This window comes from Boleophthalmus pectinirostris, unplaced genomic scaffold (genome assembly GCF_026225935.1).
Source record: "Boleophthalmus pectinirostris isolate CB_2022bp ecotype Guang Dong unplaced genomic scaffold, ASM2622593v1 HiC_scaffold_20, whole genome shotgun sequence".
Taxonomy (NCBI): Eukaryota; Metazoa; Chordata; class Actinopteri; order Gobiiformes; family Gobiidae; genus Boleophthalmus; species Boleophthalmus pectinirostris.
Window position 1 is genome coordinate 19,269,684 of NW_026571153.1, and position 17,799 is coordinate 19,287,482.

At 37.5% G+C, this 17,799-nt stretch overlaps 1 protein-coding gene across 1 annotated transcript in view; it reads right to left on the reverse strand.

Annotated features, from left to right (window-relative positions):
* The window catches only part of arhgef40 (Rho guanine nucleotide exchange factor (GEF) 40), an 82,858-nt gene that overhangs the window by 13,111 nt on the left and 51,948 nt on the right, over positions 1-17,799 (reverse strand). Inside the window, 6 exon segments of the mRNA XM_055156462.1 lie at positions 2,943-3,123; positions 6,076-6,255; positions 8,301-8,507; positions 13,697-13,786; positions 14,453-14,702; positions 16,933-17,324. Coding sequence (XP_055012437.1) covers positions 2,943-3,123; positions 6,076-6,255; positions 8,301-8,507; positions 13,697-13,786; positions 14,453-14,702; positions 16,933-17,324 — 1,300 coding nt within the window.

The window sequence follows — 17,799 nt, forward strand, 5'->3', positions numbered from 1 at the left end:
GGTTTGGTCTCCATGATGATAGACAGGTTTAATACCATACTGTGAAATATTAAAGACAAAGCAATAACACGGAGAAAAGCATTCAATTGTGTAACTTTTTCCTCCAGAAAAGTTACACAATCCACCTTTAAGATTCTGGAAATCAATGAGACGTTAAAACCCCACTGTGCAACTTTTCAGCCAAAAATAACATTATAAATAAAAGTTTACATTTTATTGCATTCAAACCTTGACAACAACTGAGTGGGCTTGCATCTCCACAAACCTGACTCTTACTTGGCCTGGAGAAAAGCCTCCTCCAGGGTATTGTTGTTCCTTTGGCTATAATCTTCCACACTATGGCCGAAAGCGTATCTCTCTTCATGGAGTATGGTTTTAACTTTTTATTTCTACTGAAAGTTACACAGTGTTGCTTTAAGTCTTTTGAGCTTGTGGCAAATTCTCTGCTAAACTCAAACTAAAGTAACAAAACATGACATGAGCTGCTTGATTATAAGAAAAACAGTAATCGCAATTATTTTTAATGTAATCAAAATGGCAATTATTTGACTGATGATTCACACAGAGGATTGTTCCCAGATTTATTTGATTTAACAAGTACAGATATATTGCAAAAGCAGCTCTCTCTCTCAATAGAGTAGGCTAAAATATTCTCCCATAATCATAAACATTCAACATATAATTTCAAAATAGATTTCAGTACTAAGGAATAGACTCCATAGTGTTCCACAGTGGTCCATGTGCTCTTGTACTTGTTCTGATACAACTCATGATCATACTAAAGCTATTTTGGAAAGGTTCATTTCTGTCCTGTCAATGTGACTTTTTCATTCTAGTTTTGATACCAGTTTTGGAATCGATTAGAACCTGATTTTTGCTACTTTTGACAACCCTATAGGAGACCAAAAGATGTACATTTTGAGCTTAAAACATCATTTATAAGTCATACATCTAAAATTCCCACAGGCTCATTCACAAACACACAGTATAGGGTGCGATCAGGTCAGATCAGGCTTCATAGCAGAGGAGGAGCAGAGGATCCAAAATTGTACATTGTGGTATTTTGATTACACGGAGATGCAGTTTGAACACCACAAAGAGACAACTCATGTGAGAGAATAACCCCTTGACACGTGACCCTCTCCCTACTGCCACCTACAGACGGAAATGTGGAACTCACGCTGGAATTGAACAAAGTAAATGTTGAGAGGAGAATAGAAAGAATATTCACACAGAAGCCCTTTCACAGTTTTTATCAATATTAAAAAAGTCACATTCACAGGACAGAAATTTACTTTTCCTGAACAGCTTTAAGATGACCTTGAGCTGTATCAGAACAAGTATAAGCGCACATAGACTATCATACACCCACAGAATCAGCATTGAGTATCAAGTCTTTTCCTCTTTCCTGTATTGAAATTGAGTTTGAAATTTTAGCATCGTGACAGCTCTTATACCAGTAGTGAGATTTTGGCTTTAAGTAAGCTTCAATATCAACAGATACCAGAGCAGAGACAGAAAATAGTATTTATTTCCAAAAAATGAAATACAAAAAAAAAACAAAACGATTATAGATATTGTGTACTGTAATTAGGGCTGGGTATCATTAAGAAGTAGCCGATACAATACATATCTTGATACAGTGCAGTTTCGGTTTGATACGATATATTTCAAATTGATTCGATACAGTTCAATAAAAATAATAGCTAAATCATGACTGTGATACTAAAAGATTTTGTTAAACCACTTCTTGTGCAAAGTTCACATGAAAAAAATCCATTTTAATCATCAGAACAGTGAAAATGTCAAATGTGTCACATAAACAAGTTTCCTTCCTCTAAACAGGCAACAAAACTGTAGACTAAACAAAATAATTGGTAAAATATACCAAAAAAAATATACTCTTGGTGATATATCAATACAGCACCCCATGATATCGACACTGTACTCACATTAAAAGATACGATATATCAAATTTTCATTATTTTTGCACACCCCTAAGAGTAATAGTACTATCATACTAAAATTTCAAACTGAATTTCAGTAGTAAGGAAAAAAATCTGATTCGATAACAATACTTACTGTTATATAGATCAAAACCATTTTAACGATAACCCTAAATAATGACAGAACAGCTTCATAGAATTAAATGGGCCAAAGATAAACTTGAAACAAATTTAAAATCTATAACAAGAGCCAAATAACTGAAGTAAGGCTGTAGTAAAGTTCACAAATTAACATTTAACATTAACACAATTAACATTTAATAATAAAAGTATTTTCTGACATAATATCATTTGTTGTGTGACTCAGAAATTTCCATTACAAAAAAAAAAAAACATAAGTATATATTGCAGGAATTAGGCAGATTTTATACTGCTATCAATACTGCTGTTGATATTAAAACAAATATACTGCCCATTCATAGTATCAGTATTGAAGTATCTTACTCAAATAATCACAGCTCCCTAATATTTTTCTTATCCTCACTTTATCTTTCATGCTTTACCAAATAAAATGCTCTTTTGTGTTTCAAATGGTGACAGTTACCCGTCCAAAGAATCCACTTGTCCTATTTTTGGCCCTATTGTTTTGTTTGCATGGAGTATGTGAGGTGAGGACACTACTATTCAAATGCCAAACAGTGCGTGCATTATAAAAGCATTGAGCGAGCATTATACTGCATGTAACTCAGTACAGCGCCAAAGAGCCACACATAAAGGGACAGACGTAAGTGGGAGTACGATGTGATAACCACCTGTTCCTGCGGCCATTAGAAAAGCAGGGTGTGGTCAGATACTGGGAGGGTATTGACAATTTATATTAGGTCTTTTTTATTATTAAAGGAGCTGTGCCAGATTTGACTCTATTAAAGGTCTTATATTACATCAGTGTTGAGCTCCATGAGAAAAGCTCCATAGTTCAGCTTTAGTTGTCCTTACCTGTGTTGTTGATGGCGTGAGTCCAGAGCAGGTGGGCCAGGTCGTGCGTCCAGGCCTCTTTAGCGTCTCTGTCTGGAGCCTGGAGAGTGACACAGTCTTTGGAGCGAGGAGCCGAACGAACCCAAACCTCAAACTTCAAACCATCTTCTCCAACGCTCTGAGTCAAACCCATCTCTCCAGTCTGAAGAAAAAGGCGAAAAAAAATAAATACATTATAGAAAGTCATAATTTAATGTGATTTGGGGGGAAAGGGGTATTTCTCTGTCAATTTATATGTATTCTGTTCAGAGTGATGTCCCGATTCCAAAATTTCAAACTCGATTTCGACAGTAAGGAATACACTTGATACTCAGTACTGCTTCTGATACCATGATGATAATATACACAATCTATATTTAGAAAAGAGAATGTCATTTTCAACATTAGATAATAATATTTTCTTTTCTATTATCATGTGATCTTATATCTGTGTAATCACTGTCAGCTCCACAGTGGTCCAGCGTATACTAGTCTATGTCCTCTTACACTTGTTTTGATAGAGCTCAAGATCATTCTAAAACTATTCGGGAAAGCTTAATTTCTGTCCTGTGACTTTTTTAGTCACAAAGCAAGAAAATGTCAAAAAAGAATAATCAATTTGTAATTTTAATCAATTCAAGCAATCAAGCATGTAAATATTTGTAATTATGTAGACACCTTCAGTCACCACATTTTAATCTTGATTTGGTTAAAATGTATAAAAAAAAACTCAATTTACAATTAAAATAAGTAGTCAACAACTAAAATAACTTAGCCCTGTCCAGACATATTAAAGGAACAGTTCAGAATTTTGGACATAGGGCCTCATTTCCTAGTGAGTCTGAGTGTTGGGAACGTGTGGAGACACTTTTTAAAATATTCCATCCAGTCCTTGTATTTGCAGAGGTCGCTGGTGCTAGGCTAGTGCATGTCAATGGCCATAGTTAGCCTGCCACTAAAAACAGTCTTACCCACTCCACAAAACACCTGAAGCAAATCTATTATTACACCAGACTGTCGATGTGAATGTCTGTGTTGATAGAATAATGTTTGAAATAAAACTAACCTTGCATTGCATGAATTGTTGCATGTTGAGGGATTATATTCTCATATATCAGTCCGCCGGTGCCGAGCTTTCTATCAGGAAGTACAAATCAATGCTGCCCAGACATAAATCCTTCAAATGCAAAGTTGGTTTTGCTTCTAAAATTATTCTATGAACACAGACATTTACATCGACAGTCTGGTGTAAATAATTGTTTTACTTCAGGTGTTTTGTGACAAGGACAAGGACTGGATGGAATATTTTAAAAAGTGTCTCCACACATCTCCATCACTCTGGCTCACTAGGAAATTAGGCCCTATTTTCAACATTCAGAACTGTCCCTTTAACATTAGAAAAAAAAAAGAAAAAAAGAAAGAAATATGAACTATATCTTAAATCTGCTTATCCTGTATTTTAGACATCTACAAACATGTTCTGAAATGAGATATATATTTGTTTATCAGCTCATATTTCAGACTTTTCTGAAATCCTAAATTTTTAATCCATAGAATTTTTTGTTTTGAAGCTGAGAAACTAGAAGTGCAAAAAAGTGATTGGAATATTTGTTCAAAAATAGCTGATTAGTGAAAGGGGTGAGGAAAGCTATAATTAAACACCAGCTTCATAATTTTCACTGTGGTACAAGCTAACAACACCTATTCACAGACTGGTAAATTAAGTGCCACCGACTAAAGGGAACTTTCAAGTTTTCATTGTCACAAATTTCATTGTCACGAATTTCAAGTTTATAATGCACCACAGAATTAAGGACTGTTATCTCAATGACTGTAAGTGTAAATGGTATAGTATTATCAGGAAAAAAATAATAAAATTGGGGTCATGTTTAAAGGTGCGTCTCATTGTCTCGGTGGAGAAGTTATGTCTTGTTTGCAATGTTCCCCAGTATGTCTTTAAACTTGAAACTAATCATATTTGTGGAGAGGCGAGCAAAGTAATAATACATGTTTTTCCACGTATTTCCAAGCACTAAAAACACAGGTTATAGAATTATAGAAGAAAGAAAAGTTTGATGCTAAACTCTGGCATATTTCTGTGTAGTCCCTTCACCAGAAAAGTTACACAATGCTCCTTTAAAGATGTTTACTTATCAAGACAGTACAAGATAGTAAGTTATATGCATCACCAAGTGGTCACCTATGGCATTACACTCATTAAAATCACCAAATTCCAGCAAATAAATGAAATAAATAAGGGTGTAGAAATATTGCATTATGTTTACACTTCAGTGAGATTTTACATCGAACATAAAAGGCTCTGAAAAGCATGACTGATTTATGTTCTTTTGAATTAATCAATAGTGAAATTGGATTCTCTTCCAAAACTCTTCAAACAGAGCACCCCATTGAGAGGATGATAATGAGAAATAGAATGAAAAGAAAAAACGCAAAATAGTTTTAAGAAGAGCAATAAAAGATAAGAGGATGTATGCGAGAGGGGGCGAAGATTTGAGTTCTGGAGAAACAAATTACCAAATGTGAACTAATCAACTGGGGCGACAGTGGTTAAAGCAGCGGTCCCCCAAACTATCATTGTGTCCTTAGGCAAGATACTTACGTAAGTCATAATTACTATATTGACTTATCATTCCAATATATGAGAGATGGAACAATAGATGGATTTTTCAATATCAATAATGGGATTTTTTGGTTATTTTTTGGCAATAAAATAAGATTTGAGCTGCACAGTAGAAGGTTGAATTGCATTTTAACAATATTGTACAATCCTGCTTTGAGGTTCTTGTGTCAGTGGCATAAATTAGTTTCAATATTATCGTTAATCATCTATATTTACTTCACCAATATATCGCACTTGAAAATGTGTTATTGTGACAGGTCTATTCATACACGGAAAAACTTACATTCTAACGGTGAGAGGAACACACCTCTCTACAGATCTGATTTTTCTTTATTGAGTTAGATAAGTTTATCAGAATACTAAGGAACATTTCAGGCAAAGTAAAAAGATTTCAATGGAAACAGGCAGGTGGTGGATCCACCAGAAAAAGTTTCATAATGCAGCTTTAAAAACAGACAGTACTGAGATGAGTACCTTGATGCTGTGCTTGTAGCTGTAAGCCGAGCGTCCGGGGGCGGGGCTCTTGAGTTTGGTGAAGATCAGAACATGCTGATAAAGGAAAACGTTTCTGAGACCGCTCCACTTTCTCCGAGGACCTCCACACACGGTGAGAACGCCGTGACGCACCAGCTCCCCCCTCTCCGCTACAGGCATCTGACACACACAAGACATCATGTTAGACATAAGAAGAGTCAAATGCACTCACAGAAAAGTGGGGATGTGTGTCTTCCATACTAATACCAATCATATATATCTGAACCTCAGCCACCAGGCCATGTCCCCAAACTGGGGCATTCCATCACCTACTCAGGGTTGTCCCGTAATAGAGGAGATTATAGTGGCCACCCTGTGATCTAATTTAACTAACTAAAGTAACTGAATGACATATGTCACTCAGAGTCCTGCAGCGGGTTGGGTACCCGATAAGTACGGGCAAATAGTTGTTGAAACGGGCGGGTTTTAACGTTCTGGAATGTTACGGGCGGTATGCGGGTGGGTAGTGATTACACACGGGTGGGTCAGCACTAAATCAGGACTAAACCAGGACTACACCAAGTCTAAACCAGGTCTAAACCAGGACTAATCTTGGACTTCAGAGAGAGAACCCCAAGCCCGTGGAGCAGGGTGTCCGCAAAGTGCGTTCGGGCAACGGCTGCCTTTACCACTGTGGGGCGTGAAGCTCTACGCTGATCCTGCCTACAGTCACCAGACGGTCTACACGAGTGCACCTTTGAGCCCATCCCGACACTGAGTCCTGGTTCAGTCCTGATTTAGTCCTGGTTTAGTCCTAGTTTAGTCCTGGTTTAGTCCTGATTTAGTCCTGAGTTCTGAGTCAGTCCTAAAATATAAATGAGGTAAACACTGTGTGCATTTGTGGACAGTATGTTGTTTGTGCTTTTCTCTCAAATGGATTTTAAAAAAAAAAAGTTTGATTCCTCAGCTCGTTCCACTGTTTTGACCCTTTAACCATTTCAAATATTCGTCATGATGTTTTAACTTTTCGTGACCGCTTTCAGAAGGGCCCTCCCTAATTGATGTACAATTCAATTCAGATCAATCTGGGTCAAGGTTAGCACAGATGAGTAACATGACCATTTTTTCAACAAGAAAATACACTTTGTGCTGTTATTACTGGCCATCTTCCGTTGGTCCCTGACTAAAAGATGTTTTAAAGTTTACTTGTAGTGATTTTGGCAGAAATTTCATCCACAAAAGTGTCTGTGCTCTGGGCTGGATATGGGACAAAGGCTACAGTAGTTATTACAGGGTCTTGCGTGGTGACAAACTCGCTCCACGGCTTCACTTCTGTTGGATTCTCGCTCTAATTGGTCCTCTGAGTCAGTCCTTAGAGAAAATGTGACTTTATTGTTCATGTCAATTACAGGGCGCTTTGTACAGATGGACAGACAATGATGAATCCTCCAATGTAATGTGGGTTTGGAGAAGACATTTTGAAAAAGCTGCATAACTTTTTTCTTTTATTTAAAATCTGTGAGTGTGCTGACAACACCTGATGTTATTTTTGGGTATCTACAAGAGCAGTCATGAGATAAGTGAGGCTTCACAGCAGTATAACACCCACCTCCACTAGCACCGATTTAAACAGCAAAATGGAGGAGGTCCAACAAGAAAGAGAGGAACTATGGGTCGACAATAATCTACGTGAATAATGTTTTGGGGATTTACTGCGATAATGATAATCAGATAAAATGCACACTATGTAACTTTTCAGAGTGGAGGACGTACCATCTGCTCGTCTCCATGGGCAATGTGTTTATATTTACTCATTTTGCTCTATCAAAGTTCTGTTGTATTTTGTAAAAAGGACAATAAAATCTAATCTAATCATGCTGCTTTGCCTGGTATGTTGCACAGTATGGCCTACCGTTCATTTAATGGTAATTTTATTTCTTAAAAATACACTGAAAAAACAGCATTTTTATTGTGAGCAAAGTCGCCTCTCCACAGATCTGACCTACTGGTGCCATCTTCTTGTATTCATGGACATGGATAAGTGTAATGCCATATGGTGGGACATTCCAGACAATGCAATTACATCTCCATGGAGAGAAGCAGGCGGCATCTCCTCCACAAGGAAAGTTACACACACCATCTTTAATTACTATACGACACAAACATAATTGGATTGTTTTGAATGGAATCATGATCCTCTGCTTTTGTCTACATTGTTTGCTTACCAGGCAGCCCACGATCAGGTCACTGGCGCGCAGGTCTTCTCCATGGCGCTGGGCGTGTCTCAGGACAGAGAGGGCGGAGTCTGAGGCGGGGTTTATCCCTCCCAGCTCCTCTAGGGCGGCGCAGTACTGCTCCAGACGCTGCACTGGAGCCTGGAGGCAGTGAGGGAAGGACAGAGGAGAAAGAGGAGAGGCCAGAGGGAGTTTGGACTGAAAAAGAAGAGAGGAGATATGGGAGATGGGTCAGTCCATATGAAATCAGCTGCCCTCCCCTATGAGCCGTCTCAGTTTTGTCTGAAAAAATTAAAAAAAAAAATCTAAAATTACCAAATGAAAGAATCTAAAATTTTAGCTCAATCGCTTGAGTCTTTCCTGAGTTATGGCCCGTTGAAATTTTGAGGCCATACTAGCTAGGAAGCTGAAAATTGTATTATTGTAGATTCTTGGTCATAGATTCTGAATATTGGGTATCTTTATTAACGGGTGAGCTGTGGGTCCCAAAATCTCACTTTTTTTTTTTTTTTTTACTATTTTTGAGGTCCAAGATCTATTTACTCCAAGCAGATATTTACAAACTAACACTATTTGACAAGATTCAGGATCTATGACAAAAAATCTATAATAATACAAATTTTCAGCTTCCTACTTCTATTTTTTATGAAGTTATGGTCTCTCAAACACGCTTAAAAATTAAGGCTTCCGAAAAAGTGGTCATGGCCTCAAAATTTCAACGGGCCATAACTCAGGAACGACTGAAGGGATTGAGCTAAAATTTTAGATTCTTTCATTTGGTGATTTTAGAATTTTTTGAATTTTTTTCAGCCAAATCTGAGATGGCTCATTCGGGAGATTCCTTGAAAACATACGGACATAGGGTCATATGGTCATACGGACTAACCCAGACATATGCAAAATTGCCTTAATCGAAAAGGGTCTACCACTTTGTTGGTTTGCATTGAAATGTTATTGCTTTGCCTGGAATGTTCCACAGTATGACATTAAACCTGTCCTTTTATGAGAAGACAAAACTTCTCTACCTTCTCGACTACTGCAAAATCCTTCTGTATGGTCTCCCCTCCACCCACCTCCAAAAACTGCAATATTCACAGGACAAAGCACCGGACCTTGGGGGACCGAGCCTTCGCCGCCGCCCCCGCCCCTTCCCTCTGGAACTCACTCCCACAATCCATCAGGAACTCGGACTCACTGCAGCAATTCAAATCACTTTTAAAAACTCACCTGTTCAAACTGGAACTCCCCCCATGATTCCCCTGTTTTCTACAGTGTCACTTTTTATCGTTTATTTGTTTGTAAAGCGTCTTTGAGTATCTAAAAAAGCGCTATTTAAGTCTGATGTGGATAAGCAGGCTATGTTTCAGGCCACATCTGTGAAGAGGTGACCCTGCTCAGTTACAATTCATGTTTTCAAAGTTCATTTTAAGCACTAAAACAACTATGATTGAATAAATAGCTCAGTTTAATGCCATACCGTGAAACATCTCAGGCAATGCAATCACCCTGGTAATTAAATTTAAAAAAAATAAAATAAAACCACAATATATACTTAATTTATTAATATCACCAACCCCTAAAGTCACAACGGAGCCTGTGAATGCGTTGAGTGCCATACTGAGGACACATCATATCGCAGCGAGCCCTTTTGGGTCTGTTACAAACGGGTTTTAGTCATAGGACCGGACAACCCAAAGTGAGGGACTCGCAAAAGAAATATCAGGGGAAAAAAATAGTAAAACATTCTTGTCATGTTTTTATTTTTTCATGTTTTGTGGTGAAGATTGCTTGTTGTGTTTTTGCTTCAAGTGCCACTTAATGAGAAACCAATTAAATCATTTGGAGATCACAATTTAATTTGTCTTGAGTTCAAACAACAAAAGAGTAATCGCTCAAAACATAAACAAAGAAACCCAATCTTCAATGAGACTGTACTTGACAAAGGTGGCAGAATAGTCAAAAACACACTCAAGTATGAGAACTTTCAAATAATATTACTCAAGTAGTCAAAAAGCATAGAATAAAAACACAGCCTACCTATCATTTTTCAAGATGGGATTTGATTCATGACCCTGAGCAAATGTAATTGGGGAAAAATGTTAAACCATGTTCAATTAGTTTCCAAACTACCTGGACGACTGAGGGATTACACTGATATAAGATCATGTGATACTATAAAAGAAAATACCATGATTTAATATTGAAAATGGCACTTTATTGTCTAAATAAACAGTGATTTTATTGTCATCTATGAATCGTATCGAGTATTGAGTTTATCTCTTATTATCGAAATGGAAAATGAACATTGTGACAACACTAGTGCTGTTTGCTAAATATTACTCACTATTAATGATAAAAATAAATGATTCTAGTAATCAAATACTTAAATAAACACACTACAAAGACACTACAACATGCCAGAGACTCAAAAAGACTCAAAAAACGTATACACTGAACTAAATCTGCATCAGATTATGTAAAAATTTCATACTGGTTTAGCTATTCATGCAATCTAATAACTAAAACAATTCTTAAAACAAATAGAGTAATCAATTAGCAAAATTATTGTTAACTGTAGCCCTACTTCAAATTTAAAAATATTATTCAGAAGTAAACGTAAAGATGCTTAATTTCAAATGTTACTCAAGTGAAGTAAGATGATTGATTATACGTACTTAATTTTGTGTACTATACTATTTTGCCCATAATTGTCACGTGTACATCTCAAGAAATATGAGCATTTTAAAAAGTCATCGTTTGCTCTATGGTCAAAAGTAAAGACTGTGCAAACACTGCCTCCTTGTGGTCGTTTTACAGTAGTGCACTGTTATGCGACTTCACCAGCGCTTGTGTCTTCAACCACTTCCTCTTCTCTGTCTCATTAACTTCATTATGCTGTTCATTTATTTATTTATTATTTAACTGTTGCTAGTAAACCCAAATTACTTTCTTCATAATCCAGTTTTTACATATTTGTGTCTGAGTGTACGTCAAACATGTAATTACTCTTCATAACTCAGTCTAATTGCCGCCAGGGGATGAATAAGGTGACTTAAATTGGTTTGCACTTGAGATGTGTTCAAAGACATCTCGGAAATGATGGTACTCTTCAACTCTAAATATATGGAAAACATGACGCTAACCCTGTAGTTTAGAGCTCTACAAACACGTTCTGAAATGCATTATATGGGACTCTTGTATAAGTTTAGCAGTTCAGATCTTTCAGCTCAGTCTTCTCTCAAATGTTAAAATGCAAAAAAATCTGATGTAAATATTTTTCCTAATTTAGAGTAGGGCTGAATGATTTTGGAACATTATCCATTTGCCAGCATTGCTATTTGGTTCACAATGTATGTTTATATTGTAGGATTCACATTTCAAATACATCCTGGAGCATTAGCGTTTGAGAGAAGACTGAAATCTGAACTGTTAAACTAATTAGGGCTGTAACGACCGATTATTTTGGTAATAGATTAAGCTAGTGATTATTCTATTCAGATGATTTGATTAATACTTTAGAAGGCAAAAGGCCCCTGAACATGAGATTTTTAAGCAATTTTACCCAGATAAAGCTGAAATGAAGCCACTTGAGGACATCCTGAGTACAATTACAGACACACTGAAAATGACTTCTGGATGGATGGCAGTCGAAAAGTCGTGGTTTCAAAACATTGTCCAGATGACTATTTTTGAAACCAATTTAATCAAAAACACAAAATGTACAAATTTCTTTATGTCATCTTCATGTAATTACTGCCCTGTCTGATTCATAAAGCCTAGTCTCTCAGATGATGGCGTGTTTTGAGTCTGTTTATAAACTTTTTGAGATTTTGATCTACGACAAGATTGGATTACTGCAATGCTCTCTCTATGTTGGCATAAGCCACTCCTCCTCCCTAGCACGCTTCCCGCTCGTCCAAAACACAGCAGCATGTCTATTAACTAATTAAGTTCTTCTTTTCTTGTGGACTTGGGTTCATTAAATCATTTAGTGAAGCCAGTTGTTACAAACTTTGGTGTCAAATTGGCCCGGATCTAAAACTTGATCAGCAAATTAGTGCTGTTGTAAAATCTAGTTTTTTACAGCGAAGCAACGCAACACTTTGAAACTGTCATACATGCATTTGTGACGAATAGATTGGATTATTGTAATGCACTTTATGTTGGTGTCAGCCAAAATGGGCTTTGCTGGTTGCGACGTGTCCAAAATTCAGCGGCTCGACTTTTAACTAGAACCCGGAAACACAAAATCATCTCACCTATTTTAGCTTCTCTCCATTGGCTCCTAGTGTCTTTTAGAGTCAACTTTAAAATTCTTTTATTTACTTTTAAGTGTTTGCACAGCCTAGCGTCCTCCTACCTCACTGACTTGATCCACCCTTATGTCCCCTCTCGCACACTCAGGTCTGCAGACCAACTCCAGCTCACTGTCCCAAAAACTACACGTAAGCTTTGTGAGGACCGTGTGTTTTCTGTTGCTGCCCCTCGGCTGTTGGAACCAGTTGCCATTAGAGATGACAGACCGAGTCTGTACCTGTTTTTAAATCACTCCTAAAAACACACCTTTTTTCACTGACTTTTAATAAGTGACATGTACATTTCTTGAGTATTTTACTGTTTTATATGTTTTTTAGTAGCTGTATTGTGTTTGTACCATATATTTTCTTCTACTGCGATTGTGATTGTCTGTCCTGTGTTTGTGTACAGAACTTTGACCTACTGTAAAGTTTTTAAAGTACTTTATAAATAAAGTTGTTATGGTATGGTCTGGTAGTTCACAGAAATACAACCACGTGTCCCCAATCCTATCTGCCCTTCAAAGACTACCCTGTTCTTTTCGGAGTGGATTTTAACAAACTTTTGTTTGTTGTTAAATGCCTCTCCCTTGCGCTCCCTCAGATCAGCTGATCAGACTCTTCTCGTGGTTCCTCAATTGCAGAGGAAGCTAAGAGGAGATAGAGTATTTTCTGTTGTTGGGCCTAAATTATGGAATGAGTTGCCTATTCATATAAGAGAAGGAAACTCTCTTCTTGCTTTTAAATCTCGTCTGAAAACACATTGGCTTTTGAGGTCTTTTACTGTTCAGTAATTGTTGTATGTATATATTTTTCACTGAATTACACATATGTTTTTAGTAGTGCTTTATAAATAAATTTGGATAAACCAGTTAACGCTTATTGGATTACTAAATTATCTGACAGTAATAATAGTTGTGATTAAAAGATTAACTTGTTGCAACCCTAAAACTAATAAAAGTTTTCAGAACATATTTGTAGAGGTCTAAAATACAGGGTTATTTTTCTTTTTTTTACATAATCTGAAAAAAAAATTGTCATTTGTAAAGGAAATTATTGGTAGAAAATGGTGGCTTATAATTTTGGATTTACCTTGAAAAAATCGGCCGCCTGTGTGACCAGTGGTGAGTCCAGGTCTGGTCTGGATCTGATGTACTGAGAATAGTCCATGAACTGCTCCCGCTGTGAAATACAACACCCACGTCAATACATAGCAGGAAATAAATGGTGAAGAAACAAAAATCTATAAGCAGACATGTGTTCTACAGCTATGTTATGTTTTTTAGCTGTATATATATTTTTTTTATTTGCCTATATTTTTGTAGTATTTTTTCCCATTTTCCTTAGATTTTTCTTATTTGCAGTTAGTCATTAGTCGATTTAGATTTTTTGCCAATTTTTGTATGTATTTTTTTCCTTTTGGTAGTAGGAGCTTGTAAATATTGTAGGTCATAACACTAGTTAATAAAATGTTCTCTCAATAATTTACAAATGTAAAGTAAAAGCACTCTATATTACACAAGGAATTAAAAATTTGAATGGATAACTAATACAAGTTTGAGAAAAAATAAATATGGTGAAATTACAGCTACTGAATAACTTAAAGGTGTACTATGTAACTTTAAACTACCAGAAAATTGTGTTCCTAAAATTGTCCCTGAATTTGGATAGAATTTTGGGTAATAAAAAAGGTAAACATGACATCTGACTATTTAGTAAAGGTTACTTTTTTGTCCTGTGAGTAAATTTTTTTAGTCTCGATACTTGCTCAAATTAGTATCTACTTTCGATTGTAGTTTTAGTGTAGATTAGTATCAGATTTTTGGTACTTTTGACAACCCTACTCACATATTTGCTGAAGCAGTCCTGTTGTAGTAGACTCTGCACCAGGGCGCCTTCCATGGCCGGTAGGAGGTACTGCGAGTGGAAGTTGCAGAGGGTGGTCCAGTAGGGGAAGAGGATGTCGTCTTTGCCCCTGATAGAGATAGGAGCATCTGACAGGTGCAGAAGCGGCACGTATGTCTCCTCCACCCCCTTTAACACAGCCACGTACTGACGCTCGGAGCTCAGCATGCGGCACCACAACAGGTACAGCTTACTGCAAGACAAAGGAAATATATCTGTATTTAAGATAATTAAGGCTGGGCAAAAATAAACATTATTAATCACATGAGTTCGAGAGTGATTAATTGTGATTAATTGCATGTTGTAATCAAAACCAATTAATGAATTAAAAAGTAGCATATAGCGCACTTTTATTGGAAATGTAAATGAAAGTGCCATGCATTTGTGCAAACAGTATTTCTTTCAGAGGGGAACCCTCAGAGCCTTCAAGGTATTCAGTAAAGGTTCAAGAAAAAATATTGAATTCATTTTTGTACTACTAATATATTTTTTCAGTATTTTTTATTCAGTGAGTAATAAACACTACACTAGTAATAATTTATAGATCATTGTTATAAACTTGGACTAATATTTCTTATGAAACAAAGGGTTAATATAATGGAATAGAAATGGACCAATCATAATTTTTCTTCCAATGATATCAGAGTAAATCAGTGACTGCTCCTGCAGCACTGAACTAAAGAAACACCTGGTGGCTGGAACAAAGTTTGACATTGACAGTTATCTTAGCCAATCATATTTCATTGAGTCGGGATCATATCATGAAATCGTCCGGATCTCCACGAATAATCTGTAATAGCATTATGTAAGCGAGACCGCAGTGACGAAAACCACACTGGACCCCTCTATTTGGACGCCTCAGAGGCATCTGGAAGAAGGAGAAGAAAGAGAAAGGCCCGTGAATCTGCGCCCATGGCCCGGTCGGAGCTAGGAGCCTACGGAAGCTCAGAGCTCACAGCTGGTCGCAGCCGACCCCGCGGCCGGACAGAGCCCACGATGAGCGGAGGCTCGGACACGTTGCATCTCACGTGGAAAAAAGTGAAAAAAGTGTAAAGAAAAGACGACAAACTTAAAGAAACGCTCGCGGTGGACTTTTTCAAAATAAAAGCTAATGAGCAACAGACGTTTACAATAAAAAAAAATTTAAAACTGTGTTAACGGCGTTAAAATGATGGAATTAATTAGGTAACGCAAAATTAACGTGTTAACGTGCCTGGCCCTAAAGATAATTAAATACTAAATTAATAACAATAAAAGTGGATTTCAGACGATTCATGTTTTAGATGTTACAATTTCAGATGGAGAGCAGGGGTCTATATAACTCTACAAAAGATTCAATGTTTTGTAAGACAAAACATGATCCACAGATGTTGAACCTTTTCATTATTTGTTTGGGATTGGCTCCACAGACTTGCCATATTAAACTCAACACTTAACAACACAATATAATTCTGCCCTGCCCAAGAATGTTGTGATGCCATGTGAACTATTTGATAAGACGGGGAGTAACCAGAAAAGTTACATTGTGCAACTTTGAAACACGAAGAAGACTAGATCCATTGTCTAAGTAAACCACATCTGGGTCATTCCACCCCAAATTTCCAAATGTCCCCGCTCGACCATCCCAGATTTGACAGAAAAAATTCTAAGAGGGTCACATACTTGCCAATAGGAAAAGTCCCAGATTTTATATCCCAACTCCTTGTTTTGTCATTAAAAAATATTTAGTCAACTCCCCCCTGACCTGTTTTGAGCAGAGTTTTCCGAGGAGCCACTTTCAGACTGCTGTATCTAAAACAACTACACTAAAACACTACAAATGTGTTGCATAAACAAGTTTCCTTCCTCTGAACAAGCAAAAAAACTGTAGCACTGTAGCAAAATAATTTAGTAAAAAATTCTTTTGCTGATATATTGATACAGCAGCCCACGATATCGATACTGTATCATCATATTAAACGATACGATAAATCAATATTTCAATATCTTTGCACAGCCCTAGTTAGGTGTTATAAATACTTTTTTACTTCAGCCTAAACCCTTTTGGTCATGATCCATGAGGTTGTAGACTATGTGTTGTTTTATAGTGCTGCAAAATGACCAAATAAACGTATTACTACTACTACTACTACTACTACTACCTCCTCCTCCTCCTCCTCCTACTACTACTACTACTACCTCTTCCTACTTCTACTACTACTACTACCTACTACTACTACTACTACTACTACTACTACTACTACTACTACTACTACTACTACTACTACTACTACTACTACCTACCTACTACTACTCCTACCTACTACCTACTACTACTACTACTACTATCATTTGAAAATATAGAGCCAGCAGAGTTTTATCCTTACTGTATCTAAACACTACATCCTGTGATGTGATGAAATTCATCAAACTCATGCACCCACCTCTGAGGCGTGGTCCCTCCTCTCTCTGTAGCCCCCATCTCCCTCTCAGCGCGACTCAGCAGAACGTGTTGCCGTGGAGACCCTGTGTGATCCACCACCTCCTTACTGCTCACCTCCACCCCCCGGATCAGTACCCCTCCTCCCCCTCCCCCACCCCCTCCCGCACCCGCACAGCTCCACCCGGGCACAGCAGCCATGCCCGTCGCTATGACCGGGTCTGCCAGCGCCCGGCGCCCGAGCCAGGACATGGGGGAGTGGCGGGTGGGTGGCGCCCCGGGGGAGTCCAGGGGTTTGGGGGAGGCGGCGCCGCGACGTGGGGCGAGCAGGGCCTGGAGGTCGAAGCTCGGGTGGCGCTTTCGAACGGGCTTCTGAGGCACAGGGGACTCTGTGGGCTGAGAGAGACAAGGACATTACACTAAATATATGATAAGAGAAAATATATACAGTAGTGTAAGGCAATATTTGAATGAAAGCAACACTATGTAACTTTCTGGAGACGGCACATCACCTTCATCAAAATGTAATTAAAACAAAACTTTGGGACATTCTCCATGATGCTTTATGACATACTGTGGAAAATTATCACCAACAGAACAATATTTCCATGGAATGTAAAAAGAGGCCACTTCCAGACCAAATAAGAGTCATGTTTGTGGAGATGTAAACCTGCTCAAAGTAAAAATCAACAAACAAAAACACAGATGCACACTACGACTATAAGTAAAAGTTGAATTGAGATATTCATTATTCAGGCTTTTTATTACCTTTGATTACATTTCATTGTTGTATTAACAGGTCTTAGAGTGAAGTGTACTAGCTTCAGCCCAGACTAAACCCTGGGCCCACTTCCTTTGCACTCATTCGTTC